Consider the following 22,003-nt stretch of genomic DNA (forward strand, 5'->3'; position numbering starts at 1 on the left):
AGGCAACAATCTCAATTTAATGTAAAATGCTGCTGTTCATATCACAGTCAAATGTGACTAAAACATTATTGACTTGATTATATCTAAACTAAAATTGTTTATTATGTGAAGTGGGTTTTAAAATTTTCAGCATATATTAATGCACCACTGTCATTCAAATGGCTGCATCAGTGTGCATAAACACTCTATTTTCACAAGGTTTTATATTACTTTTTACTATTTTCTTTGTGTTTATGTGAGTAAATAAACAATACGAGTAATGAGTAATATTTTAAATAACATCTAAAAATGCATTTTTAAATTTTCTGTTACTCCAATACACCAAATCCACCTGTGCGGTCTTGAGCATGTGACAGTGGAAAAAGGAGAAAGGTGTTTCAAATTCATGACATCAAATGTCAATAAGGCGAAATCCGGGTGAGTTTGATTATCAATGCATAATCCCAGTAATACAGTCAAGTGTAAAGAAAAATATTAGAAGCTGTCACATAAATGTATTGAACTTTTCACCTCCAGGAGTAAAATATTATCAGTCAGGTTGCTTTTTTGTTTTGTTTTTTAAATCTAGCAATGATACTGTTCCAACTTAATGAAATCACTGTTTCTGGTCACAAGTGACAAAACAAGTGACTGCACGACACAAGACATGTCTTGTGATCCCTTCAAACAAGCATGTGATGCTTAGATTTAATCTACACACTCTTATCTCCAACCATAAACATAACAGGTCCTTTTCAGTCAATTCTGAAAAAGTTAATTTAACAGAGTGCACTTCAGTCAGAAACCAGCTCTGCCACAAGCATTAAAGACTGGATTTACAATAAGCTTACAAATCTGGTTTATAGGTGAAGAAGAATACTGGGGATGGAAGAAACAGTCACAGTAAAAATGAAATAACTTACCATAAAATCCTCCATTACATGCAGTTTTCTTGTATTCACATAGTTTTTTGAGAAAACATAGATAATGTATTTATGTACAGTGCCTCTGTGTATTTAAGGTGATAACTAACATTAATACATTCACATAAAGAGACGTAATTATGCTTTTCCTTATTTTCCATCATATATACAATCATGTGGGGAAAAAAAGGTTGTTGCAGAACTCTGTGCAGTCCTGTGAAAAACCAAGACTACCGCACAATTAAATAACTTGTGGGTCACCTTCAGCAGCAATAACATCAACTAAACATTTTATACATGACCTTATCACCTTATCACCATATCATCTCACATCTTTGCAAAGGAATTTTGACCTACTCTTCTTAATAACATTGCTTTGGTTCATGGAGGTGCAGGTATTCATTTATGAGCAGCTCTGTTGAGGTGCTGCCACAACATTTTAATCATGTTGAGGTCTGCACTTTGACTGGGTCATTGCAACACATTGATTTTTTAAAATGTTTTCCGCCCTTGTGTTGTAGATTTGCTTCTGTGCTCGTACATTGTCCTGTAGCACGACCCGCTTTCAGATAAGCTTTAGCTGTCAAACACATGGCCTCACATTTGACAGCATAGTCAATGACTGCAAGGTGTCTGGGTCCCGTGGCTGAAAAACAAGACCAAATCATCACCACTCCACTACTGTGCTGACAGTTAGTATGAGGTATTTCTGCTGGTATGGTGTGTTTGGTTTTCAGCAAATGTGGGGCTGGGCATCAAGATCTCTTCTTTCTGAAAGGAGGACTTCTTTCAGAAGTCTTCTGGCTTTCTCTGAAGCATCTGTGCAAACCTAAGCAATGCTGCCATGTTAGAGAGCAAAAACCTTTTCCTGGTAACACTTCCAAAAATGCCATACATCCTGTCTTTTTCCAGTTGCATTTTCATGAACTTTAACTATACTAACTTCTGAGGGTTTTTTCTGCTCTTAAGTCTGTATCAGGTCATAGGAGTTAAACCCTCCTACTGTACAAAGCCTTTTGTTTTATGCAAATTTGCTCTAGGGATGCACTTTGCTCAGTGGCAATAGATATTTTTCACGGACAGACAAAACAAAGATCAAACTGTCAAACATCAATGGAAAAAGTTACATTTATGAAGCAAGTAGTAAAATAGCTAGTTTTGTTTTAGTGTACATGGCACGTTCTTTGTATGGAAGAGAATAAGAGCCACGTTTTTTCTTTCCAGAATTCTAAGAAAAAAAAATTCTGGAAAAGAAAAAAAAAGGGATGTGCCCACTTTTTCCTCTTCCGTAGCTTTGCCAAAAGAGTCAGCATCCTATACCGTTTATTCGAATACTCAGTTTTTCCTACAGATGGCAGCAGATATACATGTGTCCGCCGCTACAGGTCAGCAGTTAGCCCGCCTGTTCGTTGTATTTCTATGACAACAAACGGTTTGGATGAAGATTTCCGTGCTCCACATAAGCAAACTAAAAGGCATTATGGGAAACGAGTTCTTTTGTGGGATTGCCAGGCCAGTTTGCTGGCTTCACCTTCTACAAGTACTAGATTTCCCGACAGGCAGTAGGAGCGGGTGGGCGTTTTCCCAGCTGATAGCGTAGGTGCATCTCATTAAACCAAACGGACCATTCAGCTGTTTTGAACAAGCGTGACAAACTAGCGGAAGAGAAGAAATATGATCTTCAAAATAAAGCACAAAAACGCGCATATTATGTGACAGCATCAATCATTTTCTATATGTTTTATACACTCTAAAAATATGTCTGTCCTTTCTTCTTTTTTTATTACGCACACAAGGCAAAACAAATCAGCTATCACACATGGTAGGGAAGTTATTTTTCTTCGCCAGTGCTTTATTTTGAAAGTAAGAACCGGATTTGCATACACTTTCTCTCGCCTTTGCAATTGGTATTCCTGCTCCCCGCACTGTCGCTCCGACAAGCCGGGAGAACGGAGAAGAAAACACAGGAGCGCAACGATGGAGCGTCTGTAAGCAGTAACAGCGGACTCCGCTGACGAAGATAACTGAACGGAGTCATCTACATGACCAAAGAAACAAGACCGGCAACAAGAAACGCAAACGTAACAATCATGCAATTTAAATACAGAAGAATTTGAGCAACCGCTCCTTCTTCAAGGTTACACCGCTTGAAGACGCCCTGACATCATCCTGTCGCAGATCAGCTTGGTTGATCTTCACCGGTGGCGATCATGTCCGTGGAAGAGCAGGGATACCCCGACGCTGTGCTGTTGATGGAGGCCGGCCCGGAGTGGTTGCGAGCCGAGATCGGGCGTCTCTCCCGGGAGCTGAGTGAGACCACGAATGAGAAGATCCAGGCGGCAGAATACGGGCTGGCGGTACTGGAAGAGAAGCAGCAGCTCAAGCAGCAGTACGAAGACCTGGAGATTGAGTACGAGGCCGTCCGACAGGAGCTCGATCAGCTAAAAGAGGTAGGCAGTGTATTAAAACAAATGAAATAAAATCACAGAATATGTAAAGATTAGAATGTCATCCAGGATTAATAGGCCCCTAACATAAACTCTAAAACTATAAAAAATTCTATTCAAGAGTACATATTAAGAGCACATTGTCATTTTCATTGGATGTGCAAACTCGCCACTATAATATTCGATATAGGGGCTTACGGTGATTTAATGTGTCATTAGGCCAGGCATCTGCCTCTTCCTACAAGGTCAAAACTGTAAGCAGAGGAAGGGATGCTTTCTGTTCCCCACCCCCTCCATACACAGCACAGGGTATTCCCCATTTGACTGCCACTTTTATTTATTTATGCTGCAGCTCTTAGGCCCCTTCTTCAAGACATTCATGTCTGGCTCAAAGCTAGAATAAGTCCAGTGTGTTTCCACATACGTTTATCTAATCAGTGCTTATCACGAGCAGATTTCCCAAGTGTACAATTAAGATTTTTAGTTCAGCAATACTTGTTGAGTTGTGTTAAGTACCAGACATAAAAGCAGTGCATTGTTTTAGAAATAACACTGAGATCCACAGATTGCTTGTTAAAGTTTTCTGTGTAGTCAGGCGAGTCCTGCAAACAAGAATATCTTGTTAAGCAGGGAAAAGGCGGGAGTACGTTTGAATTTTGAACCTTCCCGCTTAACAGAGGGATGAACAAATTTCAGAGGAAGCCAGATGAGTTGTGACCCTTTGGGGGAATGGAAAGAATGTTGAGTGCAATGGTTCAAGCTGGTCTTGAGAGTCAGATAAAGGGTGTGACTGTTTTTCTGAACAGTGGTCCTACTTATTCCCTAACGTCATATCACAGCGTGTCCATTTTTCTTCGCTGGAGTAGCAGTTTGTCACTGCGTTGTGATTTTAGATGGAGAGAAGTATGACTTCAGAGCAGTTTGGCGCAAAAGTCCCTCCAGCTGCTGTGTACCTCTCATTCTTCTTTCTCTGCCCACTCATGGTAAAAAAAAAAAGTTTCCGGCACTGAGGCGGGCTTATTCATAGTTGCTCACATCCTCCTTTAATATGGATTCTTCTTGTGTCCCCCTCCACTAAAAACAACTAAAATGTGTGAGTGTCCTTCGTGATAAACCCTTTAGTGCCTTGCCAGATCTCTGCTCATTGCTTCCTTTGCATTTGGAGACACATGCAGAGATGTTTTCCAGCTCTCTGCTTCTCCCTCTTGTTTCTGCCTGTCTTCCTGTGGCCCACTCTCTTGTGGTTGTTAAAATAGAGAGGAGGAGGTCTTTGGGCTGTCTCAGCAACTGCTGCTTGGATTTTCCCATGCTTTTTTTTTTTTTTTGCCAAGAGAGGATCACTTTGTCAGAATGGACTGACAGCTAAAAGCGCTGAATAGAAGAAAATGGATTAAAAGAGTAGCCATGGCAACAAACTAGAAGTGATTTAAAAATAAGTAGAAACATTTTTCTTACTTTTTTCTGCTATGCCTGTTGGAAAGAAAGGCATCGGTTGGGCTTGTACATTATCGTTGGTCTTCTTTCTCTTTCAAAATGGAGCACAAACATTCATCTATATGGGCAGTAAATGAGATGCGATGAAAACTGCCACAGTGTCGAGTTATGCTGGTTGCAGATCGCTGATCAGATGTTAACCTTTGAAAGATGATACCCAACTCCCAACCTAGTGTCTGGATATGAAGGGCAGAAGAGATGCTATCACAGGAGAAATACAAGCCCATTCTACACTAGGTAGTGGGTAACAAGCACAAGATATGGAGTAAAATGAAAAGCTTATGTCAGTCTCCACTTTAAGGACAACGTTATAATTCAGGATATTGTCTTGTAGGAAAAATATCATATGATTCAGTTGCTTTTGTCGCTCTCGTTGATAGAACTTTCTTTTAGGTCAGACGGACCAGTGTGGTTTTCCAACAACCGGGACCAAAGCACACATCTTTGGTCAGGTATAAATGCCACGTTCTCTTTGGTGCACAGCTGCTATTTGCACTAAAGGCGGCAATGTTTGGATTGTTAGTCTCTTTTCTCCGACTCGGATTGTCTGGCATATTTAGACGGTTGCTTAACACAGGATTCTGTTCAGTTACCCCAAACCTCCTTTTGCTTGTTGGCAAGCACAACCTGAATACAAAAGAAAACAATTGAGATTTATTCTTAGCAACTGAAATGCCTTCATAACACTGCGTTGCCTTCTCAAGGACAAAAAAATGCAGTGAGAAATCATCATGTACATTATAGGCAAATTTCCCCTGTCACACAGCCAGTCCTGAACCCCTCAACAGCACACACACACACACACACACACACACACACACACACACACACACACACACACACACACACACACACACACACACACACATTCCTCTTGAGGCAGGAAGATGGAGGAATCCCGTGCACTGCTGTTGCTTAGTAACTGCCCAGCTCTTTGCCTTAATTTGAACAGCCGTGCCGATTCCTCAGCAGGTTCTGCTTTTTGCGTACGTTTGTGGATGACTGCTGAGAGATAAGCTTGGAGCTAGCTAGAATAGTACACAGGACAAGGACTAGAAGCCGGCATGCATTGGTTAATTTTATTAATACAATCTTCCTGATGTTTTCTGCATCATTTCTATGTTTATTGGCGAGTATATCATGTGTACACCTGGGACTCTTAGCTCATCTGCTTTCCTGTTTTCTCACTGCACTCCAGCTACAAAATGATCCTGCCTGATGCAGTGATTCATCTTCTGGTGCATTATAATGAATGTGAGTCAGTTGGCCCAATGCCCTGTGCTGCCTCTGGGAGACCTTGACTATCATATTGCTCAGACTTTATCTTTTTCATACATTTCTTTTTGGTTAAGCTACTTTTCTTCTAATTTTTTTTTGGGGGGGACACAGTATGTTGTATCTAAACCAGTCAACAGCTGATTTGTATCTAACAAGCAGCCTGGCTACTAATAAAGATATGAGTGTGGACTTTGACCAAGTTATCACTTATTGCACAGGTTCAGTCACAAGGTGAAGTAGTTAATGATAGTATACCAACTGAAAGCACAAGATGACTGACTCTACTGTTGTTCATATACTTATTTTAAGCTACTCACAGATTACATCATATGTCACACCTCCAGTCTGAGTAATGTACAGCTTCCTTTGTACAGTTTGTGAATGTGTGGAGAATTAGAGAGGTTTTGTATGCCCTTCTGGCTTTTTTGCACTTTATAAATGTATATACATTTTCAGGTGTAAAACTGATCTGCTTGCAGTTTTAATGTGTTTTTCAGCTCAAAAATACTGAACCCACCCTTATATGCTCCGAGGCCCCTTGCATGGAAAAATTTTAATAGTATGAAGGTCAAATTTTTCATGGAGTCACTAAATACACTAAAGTTATTGTACAAAAAAAGGGGGAAAACAGCTGATTGTGAGGGTGAACAGATCAGTTTGATCTCATTTCGTCATTCAATTGCACAGATGCCCTGTTCCTATCCTCCTAGTATACCAGCAGCATTGGAATTCAACCACACAATCAGAAAACTGAATTTTGTCAAGGTCGGTCGAACCCGGGTTCTCTGTGCTCGGCTGTTTGCCCTTTTGTGTGTTTCAGCTCACTGGGGTTAACTGGTCTTGAGTTTCACAGATGAAGAGAGACGGTTAAATGGCAGCAGGACACAGCGTATGACAAAGGAGCGATAGAGAGAGGCGTTCCATTGTAGTTACATTTGAAAGGATCGGTCAGTTTTGTCCCTTTTGAAATGGCAAAACCACTAAAGAATATATACCAATGTTCCTAGACAAAGCTATGTGGTGTGACTCTAAGCCCCGTGTTGTTAAATGGGTTGGATACGGATTGGACGTCAGTAGAAAATACGAGGTGGACACAGATCCATCTGGTGCCTTGTATGAAGAGTCGTAAATAAAGTCGCTCTCATTTGTAGTGCCAATGCAGGCTATGTTTCATCACCAGCTGCTTGTCTCTCACTTTTAGAATCTTTCTTTTTTTCTCTTCACACATTTCCTCCAACCATTCCTTTTGTTTCTCACTCTCTAAGCTTGAATATTTTCAATGGGCTTTCAATCTGTGTTATTTTGGACCTAATATGTGGCCTTTCAGTACTGTTTGGGGGTTTCTGATCTGCCCTTTTAGCCATAATTTCTTTTGCCCAATGGCAAGACTGCAGTTAAGGGGTAATCTTTTCTAAATGGCACTAAATAAAGTCCCAAATCCCCTTCCCTCTGGGCATAAGAGGATGAATCCCAGCCGCTATGCGCAGGGCTTACGGCAGTCTGGGAGTCTGCCAGGACCAACAAAACTCAGCAGCTTCCACTGTCGGGCACAGGTAGGTGCTTTTTGGGTTAATGCTTCGCAGAGGCTGTCAGGTCTTCTTGGGGAGCTGCCCTGTTCTCCTTTGTGTAGTTCATCAGCTGCGTCTGGTCCATAAGCCTACTCTAATGGCTGCCAAGCTGAGCAGTCTGTGCTCTGGGTGCCGTCGAGCCTGGCAATCTGTTCCCTGAGTCTCAGTTTTTCTAAAGGAGTGCAAAGTATTGTAACCACCACCTACACAATAAATTTACAAAGGAATTTCCACTATATCTTTTATGTTTCAAGACAAGAAAGGCCCACTAATGTATACTAATGTTACTTTCTGCTTTGCAGGAAGATAGCCATATTATATCGCCAATATAATAAAAGAATAATTTCCCCTAGTTTTAGATAAAATGATCCTCTAATCACGAATGATTTTAAAAGCTTTTGGCCCTAACTCTTCTGAACAAAATACAATCAGCTGCCGTCCACAGTTCGCACACAGGCCACATTTACAGCAGCAGTGGATGGCTGTTCTCGGCCTCAGTGAGTAAACTGTTTAGAATGTTTTTGGCCTGGACGTTTAAAGAAAGGTCTGTTTGTGCTGTGTGCTTAAATGCAGCAAATTGAGGATTTCAAAAGCCCTGATCAGGCAAGGGCTGATGTAGAAAACATGCGTATGTGTTAGCAGTTTCTTGACTGTTTACACGGCTGAAGTTCCTCACTTTGACTTTCTGTTTTTTTGGCTACAGTAAACATGTTGAAGTTATAAAGTAATCTAAAATAGAATAAATAGTTTAACCTGAGAATAGTTTAAAACAGTAAAGTTAACATTTCTCTATATTTGCCATACTTAAACCTTAATATGCAATTCATCATAATCATAATCATAGTCATGCTTATGATGAAACTAAAAGTATATATTTTCAAATGTGGATTTTTGGAGAGCTCTTCTGTGCATTCAAACAAGTCAGAAGTGCATATAGAGAAGCTGTATGGCAACCCGGCACAGTCATGATTCTGCCAGTGTAATCCAATTACTGGAGACTAGGGCCAGATCAGGCAGGAGCCCAGGCTAAATGCAGAAGATGAGGTCATTGTGACTGTATGCATCTGACAATACAACATAGTTCACTCAGGCAAAAGGTCTCCAGTTTTCCGTCTCCTGAACTACATACTGACTTTAAACAATTCCAATTGTCAACAAAGAGCACTGTGTGCATACACGTGACTAAGCTAGATGTCTGTGTGTATGTGCACAAGAAACACAATAGATGCTTATTCCTTCACTCCTACATGCCTTCTTGTCTGTGCTCTATAGCTTCATTGTGTCTCTCGGATCGCATTTACATTTTCAGCAGCTAAATAAAAGAAAACCACCCCAGTTAGCAGTTACTGCACTCGTTTGTTTAGTTTTCATAAATATGGTTTTAAGGATAACGTTTCCTGTCAGTAAAACCTTGCTGTTTAAACTGTTAAAATTCAAGACAGAGTCCTTCTGAAAGATATATTAGTTAGCTTTAGAGCTATCAATTGTTGAACATGCTTTTAAAGGTATGACTAATGTCATATTTATTTATACCGAGGTTATGCTGTTTTATATAAACAGATGAATCCGAATGTGGGTAGTGCAAAGATTTGATTTTATATTACAAACCTTGCCTGTGTCATTCCTATAAACGGGCCCATAGATTGACTCATGGATCAGATTGCCCTCAAATCTTATCTACTCTGTTAAAGGTTCCAGTCGACACGATTGGCACCCTCATATGAAACACGTTAACGCTTTCCAAAGCTTGTTTATGGCTTTGTGTTTTGATAATAAATCTTGGGTGCAGGTTTGCTGTAAATCATAAGGCACAAGCGAAGCTTTCCTTTATCCAATCTCTTCTTCCTTCTATTGAAATGAAGTCATAACTCACCCCCGTGCCCCCCCAGCTCCACATCCTGTTTACTTGCGAGGAGTCTTTTTATAGTGGATAGGAAGCATATGAAATATGGCTGTCCATCAGAGCGGATACCGAAGTGGACAATTCAGGTCACTTCTGCCACACCTGTCTGACAAGAAAAAAAATTAAAATGTTAAAGAATTGTTTTATTTGCTTTTTGTCTTCTTTATCAAGAGAAATATGCCTGTACTGGTGTGTTAACATCAGCGCTCATTATGGAGCATTTCCTCTCAGCAGGATCAGGGTATTACCAGAGCAACATAGAGAGGAATTGAAATTTAATAGCCTTTTGAGTTGGCGATCTTTATTTGCTTCTGTAGATCAAAAGCGGTGTTTTTTAACAGTAATTTACAATTCCACTCGTACTGGAAGCATTTAACTTTTATCGGGCCAAGGCCAAATTTTCACATTTACAGCAGCAATTATAACCTCATTCAAATACAGCAAACAAGATGAGATTTGAAAACGCTGATGTCCTTTTAAGGACTCCTTAACAAAAAAGATGTTGACATAAAGGTGGTTGTGCACACTTCTTGCTTAGTAACCTGAATGAAGAGCAGGAGCAAACTTGGAATAGCTACAAGTAGACGGGGGGGCTTTATACCCCAATCTCACTCCAAGATATTCACCTTCTTGCATACACATCTGTAGGGTATGCCCCACCCATATCCTCCCGCTTAAGAGGAGTTTGTTTACAGCTCCTTGTCTGCAGATTGTCCCAGGACACACTATTTTGAAGCAGCTTCGTAGTGCTTCCTATCTCACTTAAATTAAGTAAACCAGAGGGCAGATTGTGAAAAGCATCTTTGCATTTTATTAGGCCATCTATTCAAACATTAGCAAACCCAATTTCAAAGGGTCGTCCCTTCACCCTGGGCGTCCTTTTAACTTTAGCACCAGGAAACAGCAGCATGTCTGCATTCTCCCCACACGCCATAATCACTTCCGTCAACTTCCTCCCTTCCTTCATTCCCCCAGTAGTAAATAGGCTAGTGGGTCTGGTCCTCCTGTTCCAGTGTGCCATACCCAAGTCTCCTGGTGCCCACACTTTGAAACCCTCAGGCGTAGTTGGCCAGGGGAGGGAGTGGATAGAAGAAGGGAGGGGAAATAAGAAGACGGAGCTGTGTAGTGGGGCAGGGGGCTGGCTGTACGATAATGACAACATTAGAGCTTGGGTTTGGAGAGATGAAAGAGAGGAGGGTTTTTAATTGGATATGTGCCAGTCTCTCAGCAGTCCTGCAGTCTTGAGAAATGGGGATTGAAGACATGAGAGGGAAATGCACGGGCTTCCTGAGGGAACAGTTCACTCTTTTAGTTGGAATAGGAGTTTCTCTATCAGCTAGCTTAATGAGTTAAAAGCGCTGGGACTAATTGGCTGTTATTTTTGTATAAAACATGGTTTATTGCAGTATCTTATGATAGAATTGTAGGCTCTTTTTTTCCAGCATTTGTTCAACGTTCAGGGGCTTTGTCTTATCTGGTTTTCAGTTTTATTTGAATTCTCTTTGTCAGAGAGGTTTAAGTGTTGAAGAACTAAGGTTTGCTGTGTATGGGGGGAAAATAAAAGAAGGCATTCTTGTCACTGTAAAAAAACAAGGCATTGTATGTAATCTAGTCTTCATTTGCTCACAGATATGATCTTTTATATGCTCAGTGTTAGCATACTGAGACGCACTTTATTCTTTTCAAACTGATATGACCTCAAAAAGAAGACTTTACGCTCTCACTCAAGGTTTGGCCTCACTGGTAGAGAGAATCCGTGCACTCACAATCATTTAAAGGATTTAATTACTGCAACTGGGGAAGGGAGGTCATTAGTTTCTGTCTGGCCAGGAGCAGGGCCAGAATCCCCCAAGAGACAGTCCTCTGGGTTTGGGATGGCCAGTGGAGAGATATGAGAAGGTGAGATAGGACAACACATTGAAGAGAGAAGGAGATAGTTTTATCCTTTTTCATGAATAGAGTGGTGGTGACAGAGTTGATTAGGAATGATTAATCATTGTATGCAAAGGACAATGTTAGAGGCGTCTTAGAATGAGAATATGTGGAAAAGGGCAAATCAAGTTTCTGCAGTCCTTCCCCCATTATGTCAATACTTCAACCTGATTGATTAGACATGTCTCAGCACTAATGTAGCCTAGGATGATGCAAGTAAATGCGTTAGGGTTTCATATAGCATTACTTTAATAAATGGTTATTGGTAATGGTAAAGCTTTTTCGACAGCAAATGCACAAACGAGTAGATTCGACATTTTCTTCACCCTCCCCCTTGTTTCTCTAAGCCTGACCTTGGATCCTTGCAGACAGCATGCTCAGATTCGGGTGTCTGAGTTCACAAATTCATGCGTATATCTGTGTTTGTGTGCGTGGCCTCAGCTGCAGCCCCAGCTGCTCCCCTTGTCCCTGAACATTGGTATCAAGAGGCTGTTCATTTTTGGAAATCATATGTGAGGTTCCACAGGGACCAATGTCTCAGAGCCCCCAAAAGAAGACTCGGACTGATTGAGTGTTCATTGCTTACTGTTGATGAAGACTTGGAATTGAGTCATTTGTCATCTGTGACAGTACCTTACTGGAAGAGAAGGATATAAATGCGCTTCATTTATTTATGCTCACAAATGCTGCTGCCTGTAAGAAACTAGCATCCATAAAGCTTTTTTTTTAGTACTGTCAGAAATATCATTATCGCAAATTTAGCACACATCTGTAGGGTTGATTCGAATCAACATCAGACCAGGATGTTCTTTGCGCAGACAAAACTGGAGAGGCATGCGTGTCGACTGTTGCCAGAGAAAGAGGGAGGAGAGCAAGCTGTGCCGGGCTGAGCTCTAAAACAGCCATCTGTGTCAGTGGCACCCCTCGCGTTGCCTTTACTGACCTGCCTCTCACTCTGTCACTGTAATTGGCATAGTAACCATAACAACAGCTCTCCCCTCTGGGGTGTGGGCACGTGGACGAGGGAGATCTCATCAAGAATGAGTATCGGGGAGTAAAGGGAACCAGCAGGCACAGATAATGTTGGCTTTGCATTGCAAATGATCAGTGCTGTGAATGCTGAGAGCTGGTGCTCGTATAGGGCATTGCAGTGATATGAACAGGGATAAAAAAACAAAAATCCAGAATCCAGCTCAGGCGCTAATATGGTGGTGCAGTGTATCTATAAGAGCCTATTGAGTCTCTGCTCTCCCTTGAGGCTTTTTCTTTATCTTCCAGTCTGCAGTAGATTTAGTTGGTAGACAATAGAGCCAACATACAATGCCTTCTTGTTTTTAATTGACTGCTAAGAATAAATGGTAAAGACAAAAGCAGAGTTTAAATCTTGCACTTAACACATCGTATCACACAAGACGGAGCAGAAAATTTTTCATTGTGGAGTACAAAACAAAACTAGTGACCTACACGTTAGACATTTCAGGAAAGATCCAACTCCATTTCTCTAAATGACCGCCATGAAAATTCTCATTTCTCATCAGTTAGTACCTGTTTGTATTATGTGTACTCTTTTTTTAGTATACTGACTGAGAGCTAAAGTAAGCTGCACTTTGATGGAGGTTCTTTAGCTTGCTGCCGAGGGCATAATGACTATTTTTACTCTCTAATAACACAGGAACCAGGCAGTAACACCTATAGTGTTGAGCCTTCAGGCTAACACAGACAGCGTAATGGCAACGCAAACCTGGTTTTGCTCTTTTTTTGCAGGTGTTTCACTTCATAAAGAAGGTATTTTATGGGAAGTCCAGTCTTCGTAGACGTTTGAGGAATATAAATTAACGTGTTTGAAGATGAAGACTGACTTCACACAGAATCTCTAATGCTTCCTTCGGATTGGTAGCCAATGTGAAGGCAGAATAAAACATGAAATGTAGTTTTCCCCAGCCGGATATGATGAAAGCTCTAACAAGCAATTAGTCATTATAACATAAAATAAGCTGGTAGAATTTCTGTAGCTACTTAGTATAACTAAGCCCCTGCTGCCCAGTTATGCTATTCTGATATTTCTTTATCAATGAGGATGACTTGATCAGTCAGCTGTGTAAAGGGCCTCATGAGTCTGATTAGTACATTTCTCTTACACAGAGGCCTGTGTGTTTGTGCTTTAATTGCATGTGTCTACCTACTCCCAGTGGCTCCATCCCCTTTGGCGTTCTCTTTTTTCCCCCTCTCTCTCCTACCCTGCAACACAATAGATCCACAATCTGGCACAGCTTTGTGGTTGCTTTTAAGAGGTGCACGCCCTTCTAGTCCCATGACGGTGGAACATGCTGCTTCTCTTCTTGAGGCGAAATCATTTCACTTTTCATGACAATTTGCATTTCATCAAGTCACATGCAGGTGTGTTTCTTTGACCTCTGCTGTCTGATGATCTCTCTGGAATTTTCCTTTCCCATTAGCATACAGTGCATTGCCTCTGTCCTTTGAAAACATGAGCCGTCTGCCGTTTCGGTAGATTTCCTATAAGGCCTGGAGCGTTCGCCTGTTCAACCTCTATCTCAGTTGGGAGAACATGCTTCAACATGGCTTGAGTATCAGGTGGTGCGTTATGGCTGGCTGCAAGGAGCACTGGCAAAATTGGAAATGAGATGCGTGCGTATGTGTGTTGAGGCTGTGAAATTGTCCAGACCTGTGTGTGAATAATAGCCCAACAGCTCTGTGCTATGCAGCAAATCAATGTGGCTCTGTGCCAGGCAACAGCAAATATCTCTGCCTCCCTCGTTTGCGTTTCTCTCACTGTTTTTTTTTCCCCTCCTCCTGCTCCTTCTGCTTGGCACTTTTAATGCTTTGCATACATATAACTGTTCAACATGAAAATGCCAACTACATATTCAAGACCCCCTGTTACATTATTGCTTATTTGGTTGTAGAAAATTGGTTTTTTCAACGTTCAAATTTACAGAGAGAGAGCTGATTTTGGGGGGAAGAACTGTCAGGATAGCAGGAAGGAGATTAACTCTTCCCACTGCAAGAAAGTAGTGCAGAGTTAATCATAACCTCCGTGGATTTTTGTCAAAAGATGAAAGTGAATTTGTCTTTTCATTTCCCTCCGACTCCCACTGAAGAGTAAAGTCTGAAGTAAATAATTAGCTACTCTGTCATTCATTATAGCAGCTGTCACTGGTTTTGGTGTAATGTTCACTGATTAGCAAAAATGTACTCTGTAAATTTAGTGAATGCTTACAAAAAAACAAAAGCATGCACTACTGCCTGACATGATTTGCATTGCTTTCAGTACCTTACTGTACATGCGGTTGCAGAAATAACACAGAGCTATTATGTCCCACACAAATAGGTGAAATGTAGAGTAGTGTATCGGCCTGCTAGGTCACGCAAACAGTACGTGTTGCAGAGACACTTTGTTTCGCCAGTGGGTCTCTTGACTTTAACACAATGCTCCATCGCATGAACGGCTGAGAGCCGACAGCTAAATATAGAATCTCCACACACCTTGAAGCTATCTATCTTTTTCGAGTCTCTCGCTGTGCAGTGGCCTGTGAATGGAGATGGAGAGACGGACAGGAAGGTGGGGGGGGAGCATGCCTGTTTGTCGTTATAAACTGCAACTCCACGTGAGCTGTGATTCACGAGGCCAGAGAATCCATTTGGTGTATTTTTTTTTCTTCTCCTGCCTCTCCTCTCTTCCTCTGCATTCGCTTGCAATGACAATGCTAACAGTGACTAGCCTTCAGTGTTGCTGAAACACTGCTTTGGTATCTAGGGTCAACTCCAGCACAGAATGAGTAACCAAACTGATCCAGATGACACAGTGTGATATTGTTTAATGTTTTCCACTGGCCCCCAAAGCCCCAAAATACAGCTAAAGAAACAAGAAGTCTCATTGTCTGGAGCTGCTTTGTTGTGCCTAATCGGGCACAATTTAGCAAGATTTTGAGATTGTTCATCAACGGCTAGAAAATACTATTGTTAAATGTTTTCTGAAACTTCAGTTAGAGCAAAGGTTGAGTTGGATTTCTCATTCGGTTAAATGCAATTGCACAATGGAAGGTGTTTCATTGTGGCTGGAAAATAAAATGAGCTGTTTGAGTCTTCTTAGTTTTATCCCATCTCTATTTTGTCTGCCTTTCTTCCTGCAGTGGGCTTTGCTTTCCCAGAATGCAAGACCCCAGGAGGCTAAAGTAAAACCTTAACAATGAGATGTTTTGAGCTGGACCAGAGATACAAGTGTCAAACCCAAATCCGTCCTTGGTTTTCTAATTGGGTTTTGTTACTAAGTCTTCAAAAAGACTTCCTGCCCTTGCAAATCCATCCCTGTGCTTTGGAGCCTATTGTTCTTAATCTCCTTTCCAGAGGGTCTCCAGTAACTGTATCTTTGTAGATCACGTTGTTCTTACTTGATGCCACAGAAACTGTTTTCTTCGCCAGTGGGAAGGGAACTGAAAATAGAATTTTAGATGTGTACTTCTGCTCCACAGGGCCTCTGAGACCGGCTGTATCGATCTGTTTGTTACCTGATGGAGACCCAAAGCCCATCTCCCTTGTGCTCTTGACTCACTGGATTAGAGAAGCCCATGCAGCGGGATTCTGGCTGAGAAAACCAGAATGAACTATGTAACCTATATTCTTCCTTTACCACATAAGGCGTTGAAGATTACTAAGTAGCTGTCATGTTCAGAAGCAAGTGTTTAGCGAATCCTGAGCAGAGATCAAAAAGCAGAGAGGTGTGATTTGATCTTTGAGTCTTGATTTGTCTCAGCTTCTAATCATTGTCACTAAAGGCTGCATCCTTGGTCAGATTGGAGGACAAGGCAGTGATCTCGCCATGTTCAAACATGTTTAAACAGCCTTTGTTAAACCTAAGACTTTTTTATCAGAGGACAATCTGCCATAGCAACATTTGTTTTGGAGAAAGATAAGTTTGCAGATGACTGTTTTAGTTTAACCCATAAATGCAAACATCTCAGAGAAACCAGTAATTTGATATAAGCTTTGTCTAAGACTAGAAACATGGCAGCTTGCTTCCTTCTTCAGTAGTCTGCCTTCTTCATGTGCCCACGCATCTGTCTTCATTAATCTTATGACTTGGGTTGTTAGATCCTGTTAGGGTGAGAGAAATGTAAGAGGAAGTAATCAGACAACACTGTCATCTGAGGGGGGAAAAACCAAAAATCAGATGTGACTGGACTAATTTTGTCAGTTCCTCAATCACACGAAGCTTTATCATCAACAGTGATCATGCACTATGATGTACTAAGATCTCTAAAAGCCAGCCTAGGGTATGACCAGCCCATAATGTATGCTGTCATCTGGGTTTTGTGGTGGGATAAATCTTTTGAATTATTAGCTCTTCCTTTAGCTGTAGTCATCTGTGAGGAAATCCAGTCCATACAGCTCACTAATAAAGACCTGTCTTTGATTAGCTTTTAAGAGATTAATAATCCACATTCGCATGTCCAGTGTTAATAAAACTGCAACATATGGCAAGCTAAAGATGAATTATAAACTGGGTGGGCAGCTCACTGTGAGATAATAGGCTTGGTCGCGTGCAGCCCCAATTTGCCCTCCTTTAAAGTAGCCTAAACCCACGCTTGGGGAGCGGAGATTAAAGGCCTTGGGTCACTGGGTTTTTGACTAGGGGCTCTGCGTGTTTGAAGGGCAGGCCTCGTAGATTGGATTGATTGGAGTCTTATTCAATAAAACCTATGCATCAAGATTATAATGATGGGATTCTCCTGATTACTGATTGGGTTAATCCTGTCTTTTCTAATAACTTTCTAATAAAATACAGCCTCCTGCTGATTGATGATTTGATTTGGAGAAAGGTGGCAGATGGGGGAGTTATGCAGACACGTATTTAAGTGATACTTTTATCTAGAGCTGCAAATAAAAGGCGAACAACTATGAACACTGGTTATATGTGGTTCAGTCAGAGTAGTATTTTTCTTGTTCTCACAGTGCATTTTCTGTTCAGAGCACTTCTAGGCTAAATGCAAATAGTCAGTCAATGTGTGGGTTATGTTTTTTCCCTACTAACTCATCTTGCTGAAGGACCAATGAGCTTACACTATGGCGACCGTAATCTGTCCCTGCACAGTTCACAGGAATTGCGGCGACTCCTACAATATCGGTGGGATTGTAGTGAAATGTAGGGAAAATTAGGATATTTACATTTGTTAGCCAGTAACAGAGATGCTTCTAAATGAAACACTGTCAATTATTTCTTGCCAAGTTGTGCTTCAGTCATCATCTTTCCTGAAATGTAAAAGCTATGCTAGCTAAACTGCTAAAGCAATGATGTCATGCTCCACTGTAACCCATTAAACTAGTTTTTCAGTCACATATACCTCTTAAATCCTGGAAGTAGGTCAGTTTGACTAATACAAATTTCCTGATTTGCCTCTATCTAAAGGAATTACTAGGATTAATACGATACACAGTCACACAGAGAAAATCCTGCAGCAGCTAGTCACGTGCAGTATAGGCAGTCAGAGAGAGGAGAGAGTGCGCTGCAGCTGCAAACAAGGTCAGATTCAGTGCCTCAGGTGATTTCAGATTACCGCCTACACTCGAGCTGTGTGGCAAGATGAGAATCAGAATGCCCATCCGATCACCAGCGGGTACAGGATTGAAAATGAAATCTGTAATCATGAGGTGATTATTTTGAGAAGTGAAAGTGTAGCCTAACCTAGATTCAGCTGCAGTAAAGGTCGCCGTGTCACTATGTGTTTGTGGCTTCTGCCTTGGAGGTTATAGCAAATTAGGGACAATATAGCACTTATATTAATGAAGCAGTCTGTTTCATATTGCACAAACTGCTATTCACAACCTTTAAGCAGACTGCCTCTGATAGAATGTAGAGGCTTTAGCTCGTAAGTTCTCCATAGTTGTTTAATCTTCATAAGTTCATCCCTTTCATGCAGTCTGCAAAATCAAATAATATCTGTTGACCTTTCTTTACTCTGTTATGATCTCCTAAGGTATTAAGAGCATTAGAATACAGGATCTCGTGATCACCCAGACACTAGTGCATTTGCTCTACTTTTCCTGTTTGGTTTTTCCATCTGTGGAGTCACTGCAGAGTACATGCAGGCCAATATCCTGCAGCTAACAGAGGAGAGAGGGGGAGGAAATGGGGGGAAGACAGGATCACGCAGCCCAGATGGAGCCTGACTGATTATCTCTACAGAGCAACTGCAGTATTTTTGGGGAGGTTTTTGAGCCTCAGCTAAACCACAGTAGAAGAGATCATTGTCGCTCTGGAGAGGTTGAATCACAAATAAACTTATGTCAGTCACAAACCTGATAGATGAAAATGAAAATGGCAAGTGATGCTTCATACACAAATCTCTAAATATTCTTAACAACCCCATGACACTATAGTTTAAACCAGCAACTCTTTCCTCTTTCACTGTATCTCCAGGCCTTTGGACAAGCCTACTCCAACCACAGGAAGGTGGCGGCAGATGGAGAGAGCCGAGAAGAGTCTCTGATCCAGGAGTCGGCCTGTAAGGAAGCCTACTATGAGCAGAGAGTCCTGGAACTGCAGAACGAGCTCCGGCAGACACGCAACATCCTCACCAACACCCAGTCTGAGAACGAACGCCTTAATGCCATCAGTCAAGATTTGAGAGAGGTAAAGGGAGAACCAAAATCCCACCACTGTTCTGTTTCTATTTTCTAAATAATTTTGAAATTGATTTGTTGTTTGATCAGATGTCCCTAATCGTCACTTCAGTATTGCAGTAACTTGCAGAAACAGTATTGCTCTAACCTGCTTTTTAGAACAGCTATTTAGAACATTGAGGGTGTCTGTTGATCATTTATCACCTGATGCATTTTATCTATCTGCAAAAGCTGCAGAAAACAAACAGATATTCTTATTTATCCCTATCCTGGTATTATTTTTCTCCAGAGTAATCATTGTGCTTTTCATTTTTGCATTAGTTTCAGTTGGTTGTTGAGACTTGTGATGTACACCTACAGTACCTTTATTTGATTGACATTGCTGTCCAATCCTCTGTTATGCAGGGTGTAATTGCAGAGTCTGCTTTTTGACATGCCAAGACAAGATTAAACGTTCTCTAATGACTAGAAACACCTTGCCTTTAAGCCTAATGTGTTGTCCTTTGCACCTAATGCAGTCCAGGGTGGAGTTGTTTTTTTACAGGAAAATACTGAGACCATGGGAAATATGCTGTGTTACAAAAGGATTTTGTAACACAGCATAGTTATTTGGACTGCTGCCTTAACTCATTAGAAACATCACTCGTTATAAAAACCCCACCTTAGACAAGCCCTTTTCTGATAACCAGAAGCACAAGGAAGTTGTTTCTCAAAACTGAGCACACCCTTTGGACATTCCTGTACTTTATCATACATATAATTATGGAAACCTTTGTATGTGTCCCAATTTGGACAATGTCTCCCACTTTTACTGTTTCAATTTACATATACTCACTGCTAATTTGCCCTCATTAGAAGAGACAATTGCACAGCACATAGTGTATGTAGCTCATGTTATTTGCCAATGGTCATGTATGTCCAATGTTGTGTGACTCAGTTGGTGAGGAGGTTAAAATTACAAGAGTGGACTATATATTTAAATCATGCTGCGCTTTAGGGAAGGACTTTTGACACAAAGACGGGAGACATAAAAGTAAAAAAACAGTAACAGAGGCTGGCAGGAAGGCAGGGGGAAGCTTTCACCATTCGAGCTCCTCGCTCCCTTGACGGGCAAATCAAGGCAGGAATACTAAAGAGGGAATCTTAAGTCACAAGTTGTTTGAAGAGTTTGGCTTCGTGTCAAAGAAAGAAGCGGAGTAATGCTAATGCTAATTGCATGCTGATTTGAAAGGGGAATTTATTTGCACTCACAGCTCTAGGTTGGGTGCTTCACATGTCAGAGAGCACTTTCTGCACACTCTAATTTATTCGGAGTGCATTGGTTCCAAAAATACTTTTCATTTTGAAAGTTAAAAGATCAGTGTTAGCTCTATCGCTGGTTCTATCCCACTCACCCAAATGACACCTTGGGATAGGATTCAGGAGGTGGATCGATAGATGTATGAAAGATTAGTGTTGCTATACCCATTCCATACATATATCTCCACTCCAGCGCTGTTCAACACTCAACAATAGGCCTATATTCTGCAGTGTGATATTAAGGGTGTCTGGTTTTGTTTCTGTCTGTTCTGATAGCTAATGGCACCTAATCTTGTTGTGTTTGTGCACAGCAGATTTAGCTGAGTCTGCTGTTTTGCAGGTCAAGTTGGTAATTGGGAGGGTGAAGGACTCCCCTCCTGAGTCCCAAGACTTTGGTAGACATCTGCTTGACACAGATGTCAGCAGTGTTTCTTCCTCAGATTAGTGAAAGACTTAAAAATGGCATGTCCCGCACAACGACTTAAGTTCCAGAAAGCTCTAAATTCCACTATAATTAGGTCAGCTGCTGCTCAGCTCTGCATCTACACTGGTATAATTCGAACGTTATTGAAGACAGATGTGCCCCACTAGAAATGTTTTTGTAACAGAGGAGGAGTTCCCCTTTATAAAACCTTGCACCAGCTTCCATTCATTCATCAGTTTCCAGCTTAAACATAATTACTGATAACATGCCTCTTAAATCTTTAGTTGAATCTTTGAGAGAAAAGCAAATACAGCCTTTGCTGCATGTCGCATGTACAGCTGTAACTGGTGTTGCACTGGTGGTCTCCTTGGCCTTTCTGCAGGTGCCATTCCCTTTATAAACACTCTGTTGCATAGCAATGGGCCCCGGACAGTTCTAATTGGTTGGATAAAAGGGTCTAGAGTGTAAATCACACCATGTATGGGAGATAATGATGCCCTTCCAACTGTACGTTGGTGGGTGCTAGGAGTGTGTCTGGCAGGCAAATAGAGGCAGCCTGGGCACTGAGGCTGGCATTGTGAGTGGACTGACATGACTGAAAGAGGCCTTTGTCTCTTGGATTTCAAATTAGCCCCAAAGCGTAGGCTGGGAGAGGAGGAGGAGAGCCCTTGGAGATGATAAGAATGGTATGAGAGAAAGACAAGGGGGCCTAAAATCCGTTAGAGAACGAGAGACGCTTAATGGGACTAAATCCAAGGAAAATTGAGGACTGTCCTGCTTTTCCCAGACTGCATGGCTAATCAAATTGAGAAAGGAGTGTGACTGAATGACTCAATTTTTCTTTCTTTTTTTCATGGAATGCAGCTGACAGTTGGGTTGTAGGCCTTTGTGTTTGTTTTAAAGTGAAGTTTATGTATTTTCTTTTATTTTTTTAGTCCTGCAATTCTGCAAGGTTCCTCTGAAGAGCTGTTTTATTTGGAGTGGAATTAAGATCACTTAAAGAATTACAAAATGCATGAGAATCACAATTTCAACTATAAGAAAAGCATCACAGTACATGAATGTGGAAGCATCACTCATTATAAATGGATTTTGCCTCTCTGTAGAACAGTTCA

The 22,003-nt window shown here is 41.3% G+C and overlaps 1 protein-coding gene across 3 annotated transcripts in view; it reads left to right on the forward strand.

Moving 5' to 3' along the window:
• Positions 1-2,812: 2,812 nt before the first annotated feature.
• The window catches only part of LOC145423220 (protein bicaudal D homolog 2-like), a 38,309-nt gene continuing 19,118 nt past the window's right edge, over positions 2,813-22,003 (forward strand). For all 3 annotated transcript variants that reach the window (XM_080295446.1, XM_080295445.1, XM_080295444.1), the window contains exons 1-2: positions 2,813-3,352; positions 18,963-19,175. In XM_080295446.1, coding sequence (XP_080151572.1) covers positions 3,113-3,352; positions 18,963-19,175 — 453 coding nt within the window. In that variant the 5' untranslated portion in view covers positions 2,813-3,112. The remainder of the gene's footprint in view (positions 3,353-18,962; positions 19,176-22,003) is intronic.

Source organism: Astatotilapia calliptera, chromosome 20, assembly GCF_964374335.1.
Source record: "Astatotilapia calliptera chromosome 20, fAstCal68.1, whole genome shotgun sequence".
NCBI lineage: Eukaryota > Metazoa > Chordata > Actinopteri > Cichliformes > Cichlidae > Astatotilapia > Astatotilapia calliptera.